General features: G+C 34.8%; 1 protein-coding gene across 4 annotated transcripts in view; it reads right to left on the reverse strand.

The window, feature by feature from the left end:
- Positions 1 to 22,654, reverse strand: part of SBF2 (SET binding factor 2) — a 430,203-nt gene that overhangs the window by 207,216 nt on the left and 200,333 nt on the right. For all 4 annotated transcript variants that reach the window (XM_031941976.1, XM_031941975.1, XM_031941974.1 and 1 more), the window contains exons 7-12: positions 7,795 to 7,927; positions 7,414 to 7,522; positions 6,672 to 6,785; positions 3,528 to 3,605; positions 2,460 to 2,573; positions 61 to 189 (exon numbers count right to left, since the gene is read on the reverse strand). In XM_031941976.1, the coding sequence (XP_031797836.1) occupies positions 61 to 189; positions 2,460 to 2,573; positions 3,528 to 3,605; positions 6,672 to 6,785; positions 7,414 to 7,522; positions 7,795 to 7,927 (677 nt within the window). The remainder of the gene's footprint in view (positions 1 to 60; positions 190 to 2,459; positions 2,574 to 3,527; positions 3,606 to 6,671; positions 6,786 to 7,413; positions 7,523 to 7,794; positions 7,928 to 22,654) is intronic.

A 22,654-nucleotide genomic window follows, 5' to 3' on the forward strand; every position in this document is an offset into this window, starting at 1 on the left:
CCCTCTGAAAGTCAATGGATCTCAGGTTAAGTAAGATGCTCTTCTCTAGATAATTCATACCTCATCAAAGAGATCACAGGATCTGTATGGAGGCCCTCTGTCTGATACAAAGCCTGCAAATGCCATTCCATTAAGCACCTTAATGAGGAAATCATTTTCAACCAAACCACGCTGTCCCAAGAAAGCTGTCTGTAGAATAGAAAATAGAAAATTAATAATTTCTTGAGGTACACATGGAGAAAATGTAAATATAAAAGAACAAACCTGCCAGATTTCTCCAATTCATGAGGAAGCACCACTATTTTAAAGAATATTTGATAAGGTGCTACATGTTATGTTTTGATCCCAAAAAGAGGCAGCATGGTATTGTGGTATAACACTGGACTCAGAAGAATCTGACATGGTCATTTATTAGCTAATGATTATAGCATATATAATAATTATTATATATACTACCTAGTGATTATAGGCAAGTTCTTTTCTAAGACAGTCACCCTCAGGGCAGAACACCCAAACTAGCTAGAGTAGCCATGAGGGAGAGACAGGAGGCAGGAAGCAGGTATCACTTGAATCAAATAACCATCACCATCCTGACCACCATGTCCCTTCATTCCATGATGGACACAGCACGGGATTCACCCCAAAGCCTGGAGAACAGAAGGTTTTAACCTGGTGTCCTCAATCATCATCCTGAGTGGGAGCCCCTGAGAGATGCAGCACGGCCACTGCTCCTGAAGGGACTGCAGCGTTAGTTACTGAAGACCCTGAAAAGAAAGTTCTTGCACCAAAATCTTTGGCACTGTCAACTGTTCATCATCAGAAAAAGATATGATTTTATCAGTGGAAATGACATGAAAGAAGCTTTATTATCTGTTTTGCCACTTGAACAAAAGCTCTGTTGAGACCTTTCCATCTGACCTGCCCCTGCAACCTTCATAAATGTCTCTTTCAGTAGAATGTAAGTTCCTTGAAAGAAGGGATTGTCTTGATTTTCTATTTGTATCCCCAGCACTTAGCACAGTAATTCCCACATGGCAAATATTTAATGAATTTAGTCATCTGAGTCATTATCTAGCAGGTTTGTTGTAAGATCCAACAAGAAAAAAAGTGTGACAGATTTTGTAGCATTGCTCAAGGTCACAGGGTTCTTAAGAGGAAAACACCTTAGAGACACTAAAATGCTACAGAAATGTGAGCTATGACTATTTGAAAAAAAATGACAAATGAAAAAAGTGCATGATGTGGTTAAAAATAGAAATATACTTATTAAAAAAGCAGATCTGATAATATCCATGAAAAGGAAGTAAGTGTCCATTTTGGAGATGATCTAACTTTTGAGAACTCTAAGGCTGAGAATGACAAAATATCAGAGCTCACTGGGGCTGCAGAGATAACCACTAAAGTGGAGATGAGGATACTTGTGATATTCCATGGGGCACAAGGGACTTTAAAATGGATAAAGTAAATAAATGCTTTATAAATGACAAATGTCAATGAACATTTTTCTTATTAACATTTATGGGATTCAAAATTGTCCAATTTGCAAGAAAGACCACTGAGGTAGAGCTCCGCACCATTAGCATTTGATTAAAGGGTTCAAGGTTCCCTCTAATTAAGTGGATCTCAGATCTTCCTCATGCTCTGAGGGCCTTATTTTAAAGAGCTTGATACTCAAACATGCAATATATGTGGCAAAATATAGACTCTCCCTGGTTGACAGACCTTGATTTTGATCCTTCAGGAGGACCAGAAATGACGCATCAGCATCTGGATGGTCACAAGACAGGCCAGGCAAGAGTCATCTCAGTAATTAAGTGGTCATAAAAGGTACAAGTTAGGGGCTTTCCACATTATACCACTCATGCTAGGCCTGGCCATGGAATTTGAGCAAAATAGGGAAGAGATATCTTTCTCAGTTTTCTTGTGGTTGCTCAAAAATGCTTTATGAAGTGGGTAAATAAATGGTGAACATTGGATAAAAGTTTGAGGTCTAATGTAATTGGCTGCTGTAAGAACCTACCTTATCTAATTATCCTTATATGATATATATAAAATATGTATTAGTACATGTTTATTCTTATGCTGATTGTTAAATGACTAACAGTGTATGTTTCTAGACAAGTATATCACTAAAAATCATTATTTATTATAAAACTGCACTGAACTGATTAATACTGATTGGAATGGAGTAAGGGTCAAATGAAATCATTTTCCACATGCCACTGTCCAACTCTCTTGTTCTATAGAAGAGGAAACTGAGGTTCAGAGAGAGAGGTCAGCCAAGGGCAGAACTAGGAGATCTAAAGTCCACTAATTTGTGGTCAGATATCCTTCTCACTACATTGTACTGCCTGTTTCTTCTGTGACCTCACATTTTACTTGTCCCCTGGTGTTACTTCTAAAAGGGGGAGCACATTCCTTTCCTTACATAGGCTGAAAGTTTTATTAATGTTGGTTACCTTATGGAAGTGTATGACTGGCTCTGCATGGATTCTGATAAGTTGTAGGCAAGATCTATAACCTTGGAAAAGCTGTGCAAATAATCTAAGGAAAACTGCCCGCACTTCTTTATCCTGAAAACAAGATGGGAAAAATATTAAGCTTTTCTGAAACAAGAACAACAACAAGAGCCAAAGAATCAGTGAGTGGGAAGAGACCTGGGAATCATTTTTTCTTCCCTGTTACCCATGTAAGGAACCCCATGTAGCAGTCTGAGAAGCTGTTTCATCTTTGCTCAATACTTCTAAGATGGCAACTTTCTGTCCAGAGAGCTGGGCTCTCCTTCTGTTCTGGTTCTTTGTACCTTACACCCCAGTGATTTTTTCTTCCCTTTCCATTAAATAAATGCTCCAGAATTCTTTCCTTTGTCTGTGGGCTAAAGGAAAACCCTCTCTTCCTTCCAACTAGTATTCAACAACCACACTAAAAATTATCATTCCTAAATTAAATATAAAGATCCAAAAAAATTAAGAGATTCTATCAGAGTTCCTCTGTGAAAAGACTAACTTTTCCTATATTGATAAAGTGATTTTTTTTTTTTTTGGTAAATCAAATCTTCATGATCATGGGATTTTTAAAAACAATGTTATTTTCCCCTAATTGTATATAAAAACAACCTTAACAATTGTTCTTAAAATTTTAAGGTTCAAATTCTATCCTTCTCTCCCTAACCTCCCCTCTTCCTGAGGCAGTAAGCAATCTGATAGAATTATACATGTGCAATAACCATGGAAATGTTAAAGCTACAGTGATCTTAGATATTTGTCTAGATAAAACAATTAAACTTAAAAACAGCATGCCCCCAAACACAGCCCTCTCCTTGTTCCTATTATAGCCAGGGTCGGGCTTTTGATTTCCAGGCTAGTGCTTTCTCTTCTAGCTGACTGCTGAAAGAAGACTCAGATGCTCATCTGGTTGAAATTAAGGAAGCTGAGATACCAATTCCTTAAATATTTTCCCCCCAACCCCAGTATGCCTTTTAAAAACTTATTATAAAGAAAATTAAAAATAATTCATTATAAACTTACTAGCATTTTGGAGTGTGACAAGGCTGTCCGTGGCGGAGGAAATGCATAATCTGCTACTTCCAAATCTGGGTGCAAAATCTAAAATAAATATTTTTAATAAACAAATTTTCCTAATACTCTGGAAATATTTTTTCTATGCACAGAAAAAATGATAAAATTCCCCAAAAGGCCCCGTTTTGCTAGCTGAGTTGAGCCACTCTGATACACACAAAAAATCTTTGCCCTTTTGGGCACAATAATCCCCTGTCTCAGAAACTCAACCAGTCAGCAAAGATGACAATGGAGGAAACCAATTTGCCAGATGGGGTAATTGCACACTCAAGCTAGGGTGTCCCCAAATGTTTTGGAGAACAATCTAGAATTATTCTCAAAGAGTTATTAAACAACCCATATCATTAGACCCAGAAATTCCAGCACCTGGTTTTTCCAAAGATGACTACGAAAAATGGAAAAGAACCTGTAGATTTTTCAATGTTTATAGCAGCTCTCTTTGTGGTGGCAAAGACCTGGATTTGTGGGGATGCCCTTCAACTGGGGAATGGCTGAATAAGTTGGGGTGCAGCATTGTGATGGAGTACTATTGTGCTATAAGAAATGATGAACTCAGTGATTTTGGAAAGAGCAGCTGCATGACATAATGAGGAGCAAAATGAGCAGAACCAAGAGAAAAAAAAGTTATTTTTTGTTATTTTTGTTATTATTATAGTAACTTTTTATTGACAGAATCCATGACAGGGTAATTTTTTTTACAACATTATCCCTTGCACTCACTTCTGTTCCGATTTTTCCCTCCCACCCTCCACCCCCTCCCCTAGATGGCAAGCAGTCCTATATGTTGAATATGTCCTAGTATATCCTAGATACAATGTATGTGTGCAGATCCAAACAGTTTTCTTGTTGCACAGGGAGAATTGGATTCAGAAGGTAAAAATAACCCAGGAAGAAAAACAAAAATGCAAACAATTTACATTCATTTCCCAGTGTTTTTTCTTTGGGTGTAGCTGCTTCTGTCCATCATTGATCAATTGAAACTGAATTAGGTCTCTTTGTCAAAGAAATCCACTTCCATCAGAGTACATCTTCATACAGTATCGTTGTTGACGTATATAATGATCTCTTGGTTCTGCTCATTTCACTTAGCATCAGTTCATGTAATTCTCTCCAAGCCTTTCTGTATTCATCTTGCTGGTCGTTTCTTACAGAACAATAATATTCCATAACATTCATATACCACAATTTACCCAACCATTCTCCAATTGATGGGCATCCACTCAGTTTCCAGCTTCTAGCCACTACAAACAGGGCTGCCAGAAACATTTTGGCACATACTGGTCCCTTTCCTTTCTTTAGTATCTCCTTGGGGTATAAGCCCAGTAGAAATACTGCTGGATCAAAGGGTATGCACAGTTTGATAACTTTTTGGGCATAATTCCAGATTGCTCTTCAGAATGGTTGGATTCGTTCACAACTCCACCAACAATGCATCAGTGTCCCAGTTTTCCCGCATCCCCTCCAACAATCATCGTTATTTTTTCCTGTCATCTTAGCCAATCTGACAGGTGTGTAGTGGTATCTCAGAATTGTCTTAATTTGCATTTCTCTGATTAATAATGATTTGAAACACTCTTTCATATGAGTGGTAATGATTTCAATTTCATCATCTGAAAATTGTCTGTTCATATCCTTTGACCATTTATCAATTGGAGAATGGCTTGGTTTCTTATAAATTAGAGTCAGTTCTCTATATATTTTGGAAATGAGGCCTTTATCAGAACTTTTAACTGTGAAGATGGTTTCCCAGTTTGTTGCTTCCCTTCTAATCTTGTTTACATTAGTTTTGTTTGTACAGAAGCTTTTTAATTTGATGTAATCAAAATTTTCTATTTTGTGATCAATAATGGTCTCTAGTTTGTCTTTAGTCACAAATTTCTTCCTCCTTCACAAGTCTGAGAGATAAACTATTCTATGTTCCTCCAATTTGTTTAATAATCTCGTTCTTTATGTCTAAATCATGGACCCATTTTGATCTTATCTTGGTATACGTGTTAAGTGTGGGTCCATGCCTAATTTCTGCCATACTAATTTCCAGTTATCCCAGCAGTTTTTGTCAAATAATGAATTCTTATCCCAAAAGTGAGGATCTTTGGGTTTGTCAAACACTAAATTGCTATAGTTGACTATTCTGTCTTGTGAACCTAACCTGTTCCACTGATCAACTAATTTATTTCTTAGCCAATTCCAAATGGTTTTGGTGACTGCTGCTTTATAATATAGTTTTAGATCAGGTACAGCTAGGCCACCTTCATTTGATTTTTTTTTTCATTAATTCTTTTGAGATTCTTGACCTTTTATTATTCCATATGAATTTTGTTATTATTTTTTCTAGATCATTAAAATATTTTCTTGGAAGTCTGATTGGTATAGCACTAAATAAATAAATAGATTAGTTTAGGCCAAGAAAACTTTATATATAGTAACAGCAATATTATTTTAAGAATGACTGAGCGAATAAAGTGTGACTTCACTACAGTGGAGTGTAGTATGTGGTAGTATGTGGAATCAGGCTAGGAGCCTCATGGGATCCAGGTGGTAAAGAGCCTTCAAGACTGAAGAGAGAAGTCTTCACTGGATCCTGGTAGGCCTTGTGTTTTAGGCAGCTGTGCAGAAAGTTAGCTGGAGATGAGAGACCTGAGGAAGGTCAAAGTAGACAGCCCCTACACGAATCCGGGGAGAGGGGCCTGGAACAAAAGGGTTGGCTGTGTGAAGAGAGGAAACTTCCAGGCACAGAAAAAGTTGTGGCACTTGAAATGACAAGATTTGGTAGCTGACTGGATGTGTCCAGGGAAGAGTGAGGAATGTTTACACAGGACCTCATCTGACTTGATCCTCACAGTGATAATGTGACTAGGGGAAGATGACGAGGCTGGCCTGGGATGACAGTAAGGGTCTGAGGCCAAATTTGTGCCCAGGTCTCCTAGACAGCAATTCTAGCTCCATCTGCAGTGACATGTCATGTTACACAGTGATTCAGAACCTAGAAACCAAAGTGTTCAACTAAATAGGTGTTTAATACCCTTACATTTTCAACCATTTCATTTCTACACCAATTTTGTAAATAAAATCACCATTACAAATATGACATACCAAAGAAAGGGCCATTTGTGTCTGATGTAACAGTGGTTCTGGGAGTGGGGAGAGGTGAATACATTCAGGGATTTTAATAGTGCCTCCATCCAAATCGGCAATGATGACATCTAACTGGAAGAAACAAAAATGAACCAAAGCTGAAACCGAGTTGAATTACTCTCTTTCTGTGTCACTTGTTACTGTTACACCATCTCTGTTAATATCACTTGCAAGTTTTAATCAAATAATTATTTCCTAACAATAATGGCTTGAAATGAACACATGTGGGCATCTCATCTCAGGTGGGCAGGCAAAAGAATGAAAAGTATTTTCTATGTTCATTGGCAAAACTAACTTACAGAGTTAACAAAGTGTTGATAACTAGGACATTAGCGAAAAAACTTCAAATTCATTTTGTTTGATCGATTTGATGGAGAATATGATTATTGTTCAACTGTGAAATGGATAATAGATATCAATTTTTATACCATTAAAGAATAATACAAACTTAATATTCTATGAAAGAAAAAATTATTTAAATGAATAGACATTTCCAGGAGCACCAATTCTAGGTAGTATAAAGCATAACAGATACTTATAAGTTCAAGAGGATCCTATCACTCTTTCTTGTCATTGCTTTTTTTTTTTTAATTGACAATTAAACTAACAAGCACATTTTAACACTAAAGGTATCACTGGAAATAAAGAGATATGGTATAATGTTTTTTAAATGATAGCAATCATAAATATGAATACTTACAAGTTCATGGACTTCCGTACGAAAAACAGAATGAACTCCAATAATGAAAGGCGTTGGTGAACTTAGAACTTCCAATAATTGAGCCGGAAGAATAGGGATATAAGGATAACTAGGAGTAATTTTTAAAAATCACATTAAAAATATTTTCTTGTTTTCATTTTATCTATATATTTTTCTTTATAATTCCCTTAATATGGCTTAGAATTTTATTAGCAATTGTTCAAAATTAGGAGTCAGTTTATTGTATAATCTTCAGTGAAACATATGTAAGTGGCTCAAACATACACATATTATTTAACTGAATTCCCTTCATAAACTTTATAGTCATTAAAAGTATATAAATTGAGAATAAATATTGAAGCCAGTTAATAAAAAGCTCACCTATATTTAAGAGGAAACATTAAAGACTCTAGTGCTCTGCAAGCATCACTAAGTCTCTGGAAACTGGTTGAATGAAAGAGAACCTTGTTCTCTGTGAGTACGGCACAAAAGAGGCTGAGAACGTTTTGGATTCCTGAAAAGACAAGAACATAATTTTACCACATGTATGTACATACCTCAAAATACTGCCTACAGAGAGATATCAAAATTACAAGAAGGAAAAATCAGTACTCTTGGAATGACTAGAAGAAATTATGTGGTGCAGCTCAAAGAAGCAGAAAGCCAATGAATTTGTTGTTTTTTTCAAATTGTTGTCTACATCCTTAAATTCAGTATAACACTCCTTATAGTCTGGATATTCTCTGTTATGCTTTCTTGAACTTAATTTCTATAATGGAAGCTATGTGTAAAGTAAGAATAATGGTGGCCAAAAAAAAAAAAAAAAAAAAAGGTACAGGAAATAATGATGTTTCCTTATAGGCCAGAGCTATTAGTAGACAGAAATGAGACAGAAAATAAAGTGAGCTTTTTTGGAAACATATGCGGTAGTAGCAGTCATAAAAGAGATAAGACTCAGAAATGGTCTTAATAACTACAAAGATAAATTAATCCTTTGAAAAACTGAAGCATTTTCATTAAAAATTATTTACTTTTGTAACCAGTTGGGAGTGTAAAACATAAATAAGTAAACAAATGAACTAGCTGATAAATAATTTTAAGAAAAAGAATATTCTGAGCCAAACACAGCAGGCCCACAAAGTAGTTGTGGGCCAAAATGAACCACAGAGAGAAGCAGCCTTGAGAGGAAGGGAGGGAGGGAAAGAAGAAAGAAGGGACAGAGGAAGGAAGGAAGGGAGGGAAGGAGGGACAGAGGAAGGAAGGAAGGAAGGAAGGAAGGAAGGAAGGAAGGAAGGAAGGAAGGGAGGGAGGGAGGGAGGGAGAGAGGGACAGAGGAAGGAAGAAAGGAAGGAAAGAAGGAAGGAAGAAAGGAAGGAAATAAGGAAGGAAGGAAGGGACAGAGGAAGGAAGGAAGTAGGAAGAAAGGACGGAAATAGGAAGGGTGTTAGAATTCTTACAAAGTGATAAGTCAGTTGTCCAATTTTAGCATCGTGCTTAGCAGTTCTCTAATTCAGAGTTCACACCTTTCACACCTTTAAGAGTTCACACATTAGTTCACACATTAGCGTTTGAGATTCACAAGTCAGGATTCAGTATGAGATTCACAAGTTCAGTGGAGGAGATTCACAAGTCAGGAACCCACAATCCACTCTTGGAGGAGGAGTCAACCTTTGAGTTCACACCTTTAAGAGATCATATATAAGAAGTTCTTAGAGCCTCAGCCAGGAGTCAGTTGGGGAGATTCAGAGAGAGCTGGAGGCTGAAGCTGGCAGAGGCAAAGGACTTGCAATAAGAACTCTCGGAACCAAGGAAAGCTTACCGGGCTATTTGGAAGAGACAATAAAGGACTGAACTTTTAACAGCTGGCTGCATTTGAGGTGATTATTACTCTGAACCAAAACGAAGGCTGCCTCCAGAACCCCAAGAAATCTGCTCCCAGAGAATGATTATATTTCTAGAGAAGAGAAGAACACTACAGAAAGGAGGAAGGAAGAAGTGAAGGAAGGGAAGAAGGAAGGAAGGAGTGAAGGAAGGAAGGAAGGAGGAAGGAAGGGAGGGAAGAAAAAGAGAGGGAAGGTTAGAGGAAGGCAAGAAGGGAGGAAAAAAGAGGGAGGGAAGGAAGGAGGGAGAGAAGGAGAGAAGGAAAGATTAATTTATTAAGTGTCTACTATGTGCTAGGCTCTATGCTAAATGCTTTAAAAATTATCTCCTTTGATCCTAACAACCTTGAAGGATAAGTGTTACCATGATACTCATTTAAGTATCAGTTGAGAAAAGTGAAGCAGGTGGAGTTTAAGGGATGAGAGCCTTGCAGCTCATAAATATCAAAGGCTATATCTGAGTTCAGATCCTTCTGACTAGGTCTGGTGCTAGCTACTCTTCTATATCACCTACTCTGAGCAAAATAGAACAATATTGAGATTAGTTATGTTAGTATTCAAAGCTTCATATACTTTGGTCCTTACATTCCCAGCCTCATCTACTATTATTCTCTTTAATATTCCAACTAAATTTGAACATGAACATTTGAACTATCCTTCATTCCTGACTTTATTTAGATTGTCTCCTCCTCCAGCAATGGCATTCTGCCTTCAATCTCTCATTCCATATACCTAATCCCTATCCCAAAGCCCAGTTCAAATATTCCTTTATTCACCAAGTTTTTCCCCATTTGGAAAAATTCTCAAAATACTTTGTACCTCTTAGGATTATAAATCTAGATCTAGAAAAAACTCACATAGTATCTTGTCTAACTTCCTCATCTTAACGATAAACAATTAAGGCATAGGAAGTTTAAATGACTTATCCACACAGATGGTATACTTCAGAGAAAGAACCTTCATGAATTCTGGACCTCTGACTTCAGTCCAGAACTCCTATAATACTTATTCTCGTGCTAGGAGAAAAACGCTTTCTTCCTTTGACCATTTATCTATGGGAGAATTTTGATTAGTCATATCTCTATAGCTTTATTTGAGAAAACTGATAAAAAGTTTTTTTCTCCTATTTGATCACTTCCCTTCATAGTCTAAAAACATTACCTTTATCTCTTCAGTTACCTATTTTATTTTTTGTAATTGCCCTTGTACCTTATTTGATTAAGATATATCTCCTATCTGTGAGTAGCATAAAATCTGATTCTCCTCTCATCTTTAATAATATAATCTTGAATATTTAATAATATAATCTTGAACATGTCCATTTAGAAAGTATTCTGGAAGATTGTATAAAATATTGGGTTTAGCTTAATTTCTGCCAGACTAATTTTCAATTTCCCAGCAGGTTTCTTTAGAGTTCTTTCCCTAAATAATTTATATTTTCGTGAAGGTTAGTTCTATTGTTTTTGATGCCTCCTTGTCTACTCTGTTCTGCTGAGCTACCATTCTATTTTTTAACCAATACCAGATAGTTTTGATGATTGCTACTTTATAACATAGCTTGAGGACTAGAAGTGCTCTTTTCTTCATCCCTACCTTTTTTCACCAATGTACTTGATAGTTTATATCCTTTATTTTTCGAAATGAATTTTATTATTATTTAGTCAAGTTCTATAATATATCATATTGATAATCTGATTGATATGGTATAAAATTGTAAATTCACTTTGGTAATATTGTCATTTTCATTACACTGGTATAGTTCAGCAAAGCTTAATACTGCTCCAGCTATCCAGCTATTTAAATTGTTCTTTCTGTATTTAAGAAGCCCTTTGGTAATTGAATCTATATAAGTTGCTTATATCTTTTGGTAAATACTTTATTCATTTTGTAGTTATTTGGAATGGGATTTGCTTTTTTATTACTGCCTCTCAGATTTTATTACTGCCTATTATATAGAAATGTAGATTTTTTAAGGATTTCTTTTGTGGCCTAAAACCTGAAACTATTTATTGTCTTAGTTCAAAATATACCATCATATTAGCAACAAAAAGGATAATCTTATCTCCTCTTTATCTATAATCATGCCTTTAATATTTTTCTCCTATCTTATTATTGTGATTAGTAGTTCCATAACTATATGGAATAAAAGTGGGGAGAGCAAGTTCCAGTGCATTCTTATTGCATAAGATACTTGCTTTTGGTTTTAAATAAAAAAAAAAAATGTTCCTCTCTGCCCATATTTTGTAGGAGGTCTTTTTTTGGCTTAGTTAGTTTGGTTGTTTGTTTGTTTTTTAGCATAAATGAATGTTTAGCATACTTCATTAAAGATGTTTCTTTTTCTGTATTGAGATAACCATGTGGGTATGAGTATTTTAGTTTTTAAAACGATTAATTATGTTGATTATTTTCCTATTATTGAGTCATCCTTGCATCTGTGGTATAAATTTAACTTAGTCATAATGAATAATTTCTTGGATAAATCACTGGATTTTATTTAAAATACATGATTTTATTTAAAATTTCTGAATTGATATTTATTAATGATATTAGTCTATAGTTTTCCTTTTGTGTTTTGTCCTTACTTGGTTTAGGTATTAAGACTATATTTGTCTAATAAAAGGATTCTAGGAGATTCCTTCCTTTCTTATTTTTAAGAATTATCTAGGGGAAGTAGAGTCAAGGTGATGCAGTAAAGGCAGGAATTCACCATATTCTTACTGCACTCCTCCCCCAAATCACTCCAAACTCCTTTAAATAATGACTCTAAACAAATTTTAGTGTCAAAACACACAAAAAGATGGAGTAGAGCAATTTTCTAGCTGATGACAACTTAAGTAGAATGGGCCTATGGACCTCTGAATCAACAGCAGTTCTAGTGGCTTCCAGACCTCTCAGCCCAGAAACATAAAAGACGACTTAGGAGGTCAGCAGAAAAGTTCTGTGGCAACAGGGTGGGAGTCCAGTGCACAATTTCAACACAGGCTATGCCAGTACAGCCCCAGCCCTTGCCCCTGCCCCAGTGTCAGCAAAGCAGGACTCTGTCGCTTTAGCACACTAGATCTTACAGCCACAGAGGGCAGGGAACACTCCTAACAGTTGCAGAGCACAAAAGAGAGCTTGTGGTCAGGTCTATAAAAGGCCCTCTGAAAACAGTTGCACAAAACTCCTGGGACAATGCACCCTCCATCCTAGAAAAAGCCTTACTTTAACAAAAGTTAAAAGTCAAATAACAGGCTAGGAAAATGAGCAGGCAACAGAAAAAGATCCTGACCATAGAAAGTATGGTGACAAGGAAGAGCAAAACACATTCTGAGAAGAAGATAACAAAGTCAAAATTCCTACATCAAAAGTCTCCAAGAAAAATTAAAATTGCCCTCAGGTCACCAAAGAGCTCAAAAGGGATTATGAAAATCAAATAAATAGATAAAAGGAAAAACCAGGAAGAGAAAAGAAATATAAAAAGCTAATGGGAAGAAGAATGCTTTAAAAAGCAAAACTGGTCAAATAGGAAAGGAGGTAAAAGAGATACAAAAGCTCAATGAGGAAAATAATTGCTTAAAAATTAGATTGTATGAGAAATCAAGATATAAGAAAGCACAACCAAAAGAATGAAAAAGTAGGAAAAATGTGAAATATCTCATTAGGAAAACAACTGACCTGGAAAATAGATCCAGGAGAGATAATTTTAAAAGTATTGGTCTACCTGAAAGTCATGATCAAAAAAAGAACCTGGATATAATCTTTCAAGAAATTATCAAGGAAAGCTTCTGATATTTTGGAACCAGAGGGTAAAATAAAAATTGAAAGAATTTACTGATCACTTTCTAAGAGTGATTCCAAAATGAAAATTCCCAGGAATACAGCCAAATTCAAGGACTCTCAAGTCAAAGAGAAAATATCACCAACATCCAGAAAAAAATAATTCAAGTGAAGTGGAGCCATGGTCAGGATAACACAAAATTTAGCAGTTTTTTACATTAAAAAGACTGGAGGGTGTGGAATAAGATATTCCTAAAGTTAAACTAGGATTACAACCAAGAATCACCTATCCAGCAAAACTGAGTATAATCCTTTAGGAAAAAAGGTAGAAATTCAATGAAATAGAAAGTTTTCAACTATTCATGATGAAAAGATCAGAGCTAAATAGAAAATCTGATTTTCAAATATAGAACTCAGAAGAAGCAAAAGGGGATAATCAGGAAAGTAATGTCATAGAAAACTTAATAAGCTTTATTTGTTTACATCCCTACATGGGAGAATAATTCTTTAACTCATTAGAACTTTCTCATTATTATGGCAGTTAGAAGTAGTATATATAGACAGAGGGCATAGGTGTGAGTTGAATATAAAGGAATAACATTTAAAAATTAAAATTAAGAAGTGAACGAGGGATGGGAGAGAGAGGGAAATGGAGAAGTAAGATGGTGTTAATTATCTTTCATAAAAAGAGGCAAGAAAAAGCTTTTTACAGTGAAGTTACCCTTCACAGAAGAGAGGAAGGGGTGAGAGAGTGAACCATACTCTTATCAGAGTTGGCTCAAAAAAGAAATAGCATACACATTCAGTATGGGTATAAAAATTTATCTTACACTGTAGGAAAGTATGAGGGAAAAGGGCTATGAGAAGAGGGGAGGGTGATAGAAGAGAGGGCACATTGAAGGAGAGAGTAGTCAGTAGCAAAACATTTTTGAGGAAGATCTGGTTGAAAAGAGAAAAAGAATAGAATAAACAGTTAGCGATAGTAATTGTAAAAAGAATTTTGAAGCAAGTTTCTCTGATAAGGCCTCATTTCTCAAACATATAGAAAACTGAGTCAAATTTATAAAAAAAAAAATAAGTGCTATGATCCAATTGATAAATGATCAAAAGATATGAAATATGCCCAAAGAACTATAAATTCATATATATCCTTTGACCTAACATGATTCATTAATTGGGGAATGGCTGAATAAATTATGGTATGTGATTATGATGAATTATTGTTCTGTGAGAAATGATGAGCAGGATGCTCCCAGAAAATGCTGGAAAATCCTCCATGAACTCAAGAAAAGTGAATTGTATTGTGAACAAAGAAACAACTATGTTGTGCATGATCAGTTATGAATGACTTTGCTATTCTTAGCAATACAATGATTCACAATTACACTGAAGGACTTATGGTGAAAAATCCTATCCATATCCAGAAAAAGAACTGATTGTGTCTGAATACAGATCAGAGCACTCTCATTCTCTCTCTCTCTCTAACTTTATTTTTCATGAGGATTTTTTTTTAAAGGGAAAGATCTATGTTTTCTTTCATAACATGATTTATGGAATGTTTTGCATAACTTCACATGTGCTTTTTTAATGGAGTTTGGGTATGGGAATAAGGGAGAGAATTTAGAGCTCAAAGTTTTAAAAACAAATGTAAAAATTTGTTTTGAATATAACTGGGAAAATATTTTTAAAATGAGAAAAAAGAATATCTGTACAGTGTAGAGAGTCACAGTCAGTGGGGAAACTGTGGGTAAGGTATAAGATCCTTCGGTCCAGAGGGAACCTGCTAACAATGTCTGGTTCGGCTTCCCATCTCCCCTAAGGGCTCTTGACTTTCCTGAGAAGTCAGGAGGCAGTGACAACCTGTGTTGTGACTGAAGCAGAGTGGATACCAGGTGGCAAACTACGTACAATAGCAAGTTGTTTATGTGGTCCCACGTGCACAATGTTGTTTTTGTTACATTATAAAAAGGGGAAAGTCCTTGAAATAAACAGATTCCATATTTCCACCATCCTTGGGAGTCCTGCCTCATCACTTCTCTACTAGGAAAGTATATTTTAATCATCCCAACTTGTGGGTCTCTAGAAAGCAGGACACAACAATATAGTATGAATATTTATTTTTTAAATTTGGTACTATTCTTTTGTTTTTTCTTCCTTTGATAATTTTTTTCACAGCCAAATTTATTCCTTTTTCTGAGATTGGATAATTCAAGATCCCTATTCAGTTTTCTGTAAGTTTAGGTATTTTATATTTTTGGAGGTATTTTGTGTGTGTGTGTGTGTGTGTGTGTGCGTGTGTGTGTGTGTGTGTATGTGTGTGTATTCTCAGTTTTGTTAGCATATAGTTGTGCATAATACATTCTGATTACTCTTTTTATTTCTTCTTTCATTTTATAATTTATTTCAACAAAAAACAAGAAGAAACAAATAAACATCGATTCACTTTTAGATGAAATGTTGTGAGATTTAGTACATGACATTTCTGGCTTGTTTTTCTATCACCATTTTTATTTGAGTTCTGCTTCCACCATTGTTTCCCTAAGTACATTTAGAAAGGGAGGACCCTTTTATTGCTTTTTGTTGTTGTCTTTGTTACTATATTTCTTTATATTTCTTGTATTTCAGCTGTCCAAGGGTTTTGAAAAGTATATAGTTTCTCTAGGCCTGGTTTTCTTCTAAGAATGTTTCACATGTCTTTTCATGATTGAATAGCAATCATTTCTAATTAAAGTTAGGCTTAGATTTGTAGCACAATACATGCACAAAAATCATTTCTGCCAACACGGCAGAATTAGAGTTCAAAATCAGTAAGTAGGAGCATATTTTCTAGTTTTCAAATTTCCTATAAAGTTTTTGTTAATTATCCCTCTGACCACTTATCTACTTAATAATAACTCTAAAGCTATTATTAAAATATAACTATATATCTAAAGCTAAGAGCTTTACATTTTTGTGTCAATTCCTTATTTTGGATATCAGACTTACATCAGTGATACTTGGTGCAAATATTTTTCCAGTTCTACTATTCAGAGATTCATAGAAGGGACCTCAGAAGCATTCTAATTCGACCTCCTCATTTTATAAATGAGGAAGCTGATGTCCTGAACAACTTGTCCATGATCATACAGGGACTTAAACATCAGAGACAGAATCTGAGCCCAGACTCTGGCTCTAGAGCCAGTACTCTACTCAATCTCACTACCTCTTTGTTCTCTATTAATTTTCTTGAATGATTTTACTTGGACAGAATCTTTTTAGTCTTATGTAATCAGAATGATCAGTTTAATCTTTTTTCATCTCCCCTATCCCTTATTTAATTAAGAATGACAATCTTCCTTCCTAAGCCAAAGCTGTGAAAGGTACCTGATGTTATTTTCTTCTAATTCTAAGATGTAAGCTTTTACATCCAGTTGTGTATCCATTTCGAATTTATTCTTATTTTTGCAAAACCATTTTCCAGTAAATTGAATGGATCTCCATCAATTGGAGAAGGGCTGCATAAATTATGGTAGATGAATGTTATGGAATATTATTGCTCTGTAAGAAATGACCAACAGGATGATTTCAGAGAGACTTGGAGAGACTTACATGAATTGATGCTGAGTAAAATGAGCAGGACCAGGAGATCATTATACATGACAACAACAAGATTAGACAATGATCACTTCTGATGGATGTGACTCCACATTGAGATGATTCAAAGCAGTTGCAATTGTTCAGTGGGAGAGCCATCTATACCCAGAGAGAAGACTGTGGGGACTGATTGTGGAACACAACATAGCAGTCTCACTCTTTCTGTTGTTGTTTGCTTGAATTTTATTTTGCTTCTTCCTCCTTTTTTTTTTTTTTAACTAGTTTGATTTGATTTTTCTTGTGCGGCACAATATGTAAATATGTATGCATATATTGGATTTAAAGTATATTTCTACCATATTTAACATATATTGGACTACTTGCCATCTAGGGGAGGGCGTAGGGAGGGAAAGGGGGGAAAATTGGAAAACAAGGTTTTGCAAGGACTAATGTTGAAGAATTATCTACATATATGTTTTGAAAAATAAAAAGCTTTAATTAAAAAAAAAAAGTTTTCCAGTGTTCCCATCAGTTACTTAAAAAAAGAAAAGACCTTCCTTTAGTAATTTATGTGAACTATATATATGAACTACATCTTGAGCTCCACTGTTCTTAGCAACATATTATGTCATTCCTGCTTACATTTTATAATAAGGACAGAATAGTCTTTGGGATTTGATTTTTTTTCTCTTTTATATTTCAAGGTCTTTCTCCTCATCAATTACAGAATTTGTTGTTTCTAAATGGAATTATTAAATTTAAACACTATGTATCTTGGAATTTGTAGCCAGGTTTTTTCTTCCCCATATGTAATCTGTTTTTTTTCAATTGACAATTTGCTTTTTCTGTGTTCAGAATTTCTGGGAAGTTTTCTTGTACTATTTCTTCTATTATAGTGTTCAGAGTTTTTAACTTGGATTCTGGGAGATCTATAATCTTTAATTTGTCTCTTGTATTCTGTCTTTGAAATCACTGTTTTGCTTGTACAGAGAAAATACTTTCTTTGAATGTTTTAATTTTTTCTTTACATTTATTATCATTTATCCTCTTTTTATTAGTCCTCTTTGTGAGGCTCCATTGTGGATTCAAATTTTTCTATTCTGATAATCACTTCTATGAAGGCCATAAATTATACTATCACAATATTTTAAACCACTGAGGAACATTGTGTGTGGTTCCATTATCTCCAGAACATCCAAAGAATCCTTAAACATATCAAATTTTGAATTATTTTAATTTGTTATATAACTATCTATAAATATGTATATTTGTTATATAACTATATGTAAAATATTTACTCATAATGTCTAAACTCACTCACTAGATCTAGAATCCAAAATTTTCCCTGATGTTAATATTCCTTCCTACTGGATGATACTCAAAGCTTCTCAGTTTTTCCATTCTGAAATATTTGGTAACTTCAGTTTCTCCTCATAATTTCCCTCCAGTGTTCAGTTTCAGACTCCCTCCCCTCTGAAGGTAGTTTCCCGTCTTATGATTGGATATCAAAGCATCTCAGCCTCTCCCTATGCTAGGCAATTCATAATTCAGCAACCTAACTTAAGTCTCTGTTCCATGTGACTTCTGGGAGGACAGAACTGGCCCAGCTTAACTCTGGGCCCTGTAGTAGAGTGTCCTGTCCCATTTCCTCTGTTCCTCAAGTCTCTAACCCACTAGCACAGAATCTTACAAAGTTGTTACCAAAACCCGATTTTTGCTCTCTGGAGTTTGGATCTTTATAAAATTAGAAGAAAGAGAGAGGGTTTCAGAGTGTAGAGTTGAGTTCTATCAGTTAAGATATATGAACTGTGTTGTTCCCTCTGTTTCTCTACAGCCCTAAAGAGCTCTATCATGGCACAGGATGTTGCCTCATGGCTACTGAGACCTGAAAAAATTTCTGCTGTTTTTAATTTTGGATCACCATTGCATTAGGAGGAGGGAAAGGAGATTAAGATGTGGAGATAAATTATTTTTTTAAGATTGTGGGTTGACTTGTGCAACCCTGTTGCTTGGAGCATCTAGGGTGATGTGGGAGAGAGTGTTGTGTGACGTCAACTCATTAGGACTTAGGAAATTTTGGCCTTTTCTGCTGTTCATAAAATTTTTATCATATTTGGGTTTTTATATCTTAGACAGTGGAGACAGCTGAACTGCTTTACTGCAGTATAACTTCTATATTAGAGAGGTTTGAGAGGTTCAAAAGATTAGAGAAAATATTTAATCTGACATCTTATTGAAGAAGTCCTACTAAAATTTTTTTGGAAGGCAGCTATACTCACTACTATATCATCAACACTTGAATTTTTTTTAATATTTAATATTTTGTTTTTTTCCAATTACATGTAAAAACAACTATAAATTGGTCTAAACCCTCTGAAGAGCAATTCAGAATTATGCTAAATAAAGTAACCAAAAAGATCATCTGTAGAAATCTTAGTGCTAGGCATATATGCAAAGAAGGTCAAAGGTAGAAATGGTTGTAAATATTGCAATATATGTAGAATATATGTAGAATCTTTTTGTGGTAGTGAAGAATTATAAACAAAACTTGATTGGAAGATTGGGAAGAATTTGATTGGAAGAATCAGCAAGCTATGGTACATGAATGAAATGGAAAATCACTGTACCATAAGAAATGATTAGGAAGAATTTAGGAAAGCATAGGAAGAATTATGGGAAGTGATTTTGAATAAAATAGGCAGAACCAAGAAAATAATATTGACAAAGACTAAAACAATATAAATAAAAATATTAAAAACCTCAGACTATATTAGTGGAAATGAGCTGAGAAAATATGACTCCTTCTTTTTATTACTATGGGTGTGGAATTACATGGTCAGGCAAAGAGTTTCTTAGTTTGACAGAACTATTTTTTTCCCTTTAAAAAAACCACAAAACAAAACAACAAACCTTTTTAGAAAGGATGCAATGTTGAATAGGAGAAGAAAAGGAGTATTTCAAAAAACAAATGTAAAAAAAGCAAAATTTTAAAAAGAAGGTATATCTTCATAAAAAAATCCTGCACTTGTAAAAATGCAACTTGAATATAATGATCTATAATGGTCATATTCTATAATAAGTTCACTGGATAATGGTATTTCTTGATATTATTAAAGAAAACAACTCTCCTTGCTAGTTGTTTGCAACTGTAACACTGAAGTATTTAACTGATGCTGAAATGAAAGCATATTTGAGATGCTTCTTAAATGTCAAAACACATTAATAAGCAATTAAGATAATATTGGGAAAGTTATTTCAAGTTTTGACTCAGCACCGGAATGGATACTTTAGCTAATGAATCCTTAGAGGGAGGTTCCTATATATCCAGTTTGTTTTATTTTTAAAATGGAATTTGAGGGTTAGGGTCAAGTAAGTGAATATTATTCCTTCTTCTCAGTTTTCTGATACTACCCTATAAATCCCTCCATAATCAGGTTTATCCTTACCTTAAACTAGAAAGCACTACCTCTTATTTTGATCATATGTTATCACATATTATATGTGTCTTTGGCACACACTTCATTTAGAATGATCTTCCTCCATACCATCTGTACTTTTTTCTTTGAAGGCCAATTCAGATGCTACTCCCTTCATATAATCTTCCTTGCCACTCTGAAACAGTACAATGAAGGTACTAGATTGTGAAGTCCTTTCCAATTCTAGCTTTAGGATCCTTTGATCCTAAATATTGAAATTTTTTTGGATGATGTTCTGAGTCAAAGGCAATGACTAAAGAAACAATGAAGCTAAAGAACCTGTAGCAGCAACAGAGATAGCGTCTATAGCAAGGAATATGGAAATGTTGTCTTTCAGAGAGGCAATGGAGATGATGGTAGAGCTGGAAAAATGCACAAGTTATACCACTGGTGAACAGCTGTTCTCTTCCATTCCTGAAATGGTCTCCCTTTCAACTTCTCCCTATCATCTTGTCTTTCTTCAAGATTCAGCTCATACCTTCTGCAGCAGCCTTTCCTCTTCATTGTGTCCTTACAGAAATTGAATTAGACTGGGATCCCCTAAAAATCCCCTGCCTCAGCATGACCTCTAAGTAGTTTCCAAATTCGAGTGTTCCAGCAAAAACTGATGCCATAGGTTAAAGCTCGCTTCAGACCCCAAAGGAAGGGAATTTGAAATTATCAAGAAAATAACCATGGATATGATTGTACTAGAAAATTAAATTCCATATTTCCTTCTTCTGAGACACAAGATATGTTCTGATTTTTTAAAGGCCCTGTTTATGTTCCCCAAATTCTCCAATTATCTTTACTGTTTGTATTACAAAAGTGAAAAGGGTTATTTTATTTTTTTATTATAATTGCATGGAAAACAAGATTAATGACAGCAATATTGTAGGAAAAATGGAGAAAGGGACATTAACAACCACACATTTGTGCCCCTAAGCACCAGATTCTGATGTTTTATGAGTTGATGAAAAACAGCTACAAGCATTCATTCCTCAACAGAAAGACAATTTAAGAGGTTCTTAATCCCAAGAAACCTACTGTTGTAGGCTGCTTACTATTCTGATCCAAGAAACAGAATGTTCTCTTTAAAAGATGCTACTTAAGAGAACAATTGTCAGACTCCTTGGTTCTTTCTTCTTGTGTATTATCAAACTTTATTTTCAGGAACATAGAATCTTTTCATTTCTGCTGCAAAAGCTAATCCCACTTCAAAAGTCATTACATAATTTTAATTGGTAGGAACAGGAAGAAGGACTAATGGAAGCAGATAAGGATGGATGTGAATGAAATGTTTTTTTTCCTAATATACTAAAAATTTACATGTTCAAATGAAAATTTGTTTTGAACAGCTAGTTATATGGAACCAAAAGAGTTTTTCATGAAAAGGTTAAGGTAAAACAAATGGGACATTTAAAAAAATTATCTAGATACCAAAATTAAACTCTGAATTTAATGTGATCTGAGAAAAGGAAGTATTTTGGTCTGGTTCTGGCTCTGGTCTCTCTCTGACAGCTATAGTACCCTTCTGTACTTGGGTAAAATAAGCAATTTAAATGATCTCTAAGGTTCCATTCATTTTTAAGAGTCGCTAATACTTTGGCATGAAATGTACTGCAATAACTGAGTCACATAAAGGCCAATTACTAAAATGAAGAAAATATAAACACTGAATGATCACTTTGCATGATATTCAAAATCCCAAGTAATTTCACTAAAATTCACATAGGGACTTTTGTTTAAAAAAAAAAGAAAAGAGAGAGAGAGAGAGAGAGAGAGAGAGAGAGAGAGAGAGAGAGAGAGAAAACAAGAGGTAAAAGAGATTAACGGGAAATCACCAGGGGGAAAAGTCCTTGTAATGACCATTGACAGGGGCAGAATGTTAAAAAGTGGAAAAACAATGCACTATCACAGCAATCCTTAGAAAGAAGAAAACACCCAAGAGCTGAAATAATGCTATTATCCTGATACCACACACAGGAAAGAAAACTGTTCAAGAATAGGAAAGCCACAGCAGCCTTATCAGTTTCCTGTCTATGGGTCATAAAGTTTTCCCCCAGGTACTGAACTCTAGATCTAGTGTAATAAGGGCTTTAAACAAACACACAAAACAATCCCAAACAAACAAAACAAAAGAACAAGTTGCTGATGTTCAGGTTATTTCATATGATCATCCTAGCACTGCTCTAAGAACCTGCATTCCAAGAAGGGTCAGATTAAAATATGTGAAGAAAGATTTTATGTGTTTATATTACACTTGAGAATCAAACTTTGGAACTCTACCTTCTAAAACAATTTAGGATTTTATTTGCCAATTTAAAAAAATTAGCGTATTAGGTCCAAACTTACTAAGGTGGTCTATCATGTTCTTAAAGCTAAATGGATGAAAGATAATATTTGGTGGATTTAAAACATCTTTTTATATAGGTTTGAAAAACAAGAACAAAAACTCAGTAGAAAAATGGAGCACAGATCGTGATCAGACAAGTCCTCTTAGTAGTAAGAGCTTATCTGATCAATCTCCTGTTTTATTTTTCATTTTCAAAATTTGTGATTAATCAATTAGCC

This window comes from Sarcophilus harrisii, chromosome 6 (genome assembly GCF_902635505.1).
Source record: "Sarcophilus harrisii chromosome 6, mSarHar1.11, whole genome shotgun sequence".
Lineage (NCBI taxonomy): Eukaryota > Metazoa > Chordata > Mammalia > Dasyuromorphia > Dasyuridae > Sarcophilus > Sarcophilus harrisii.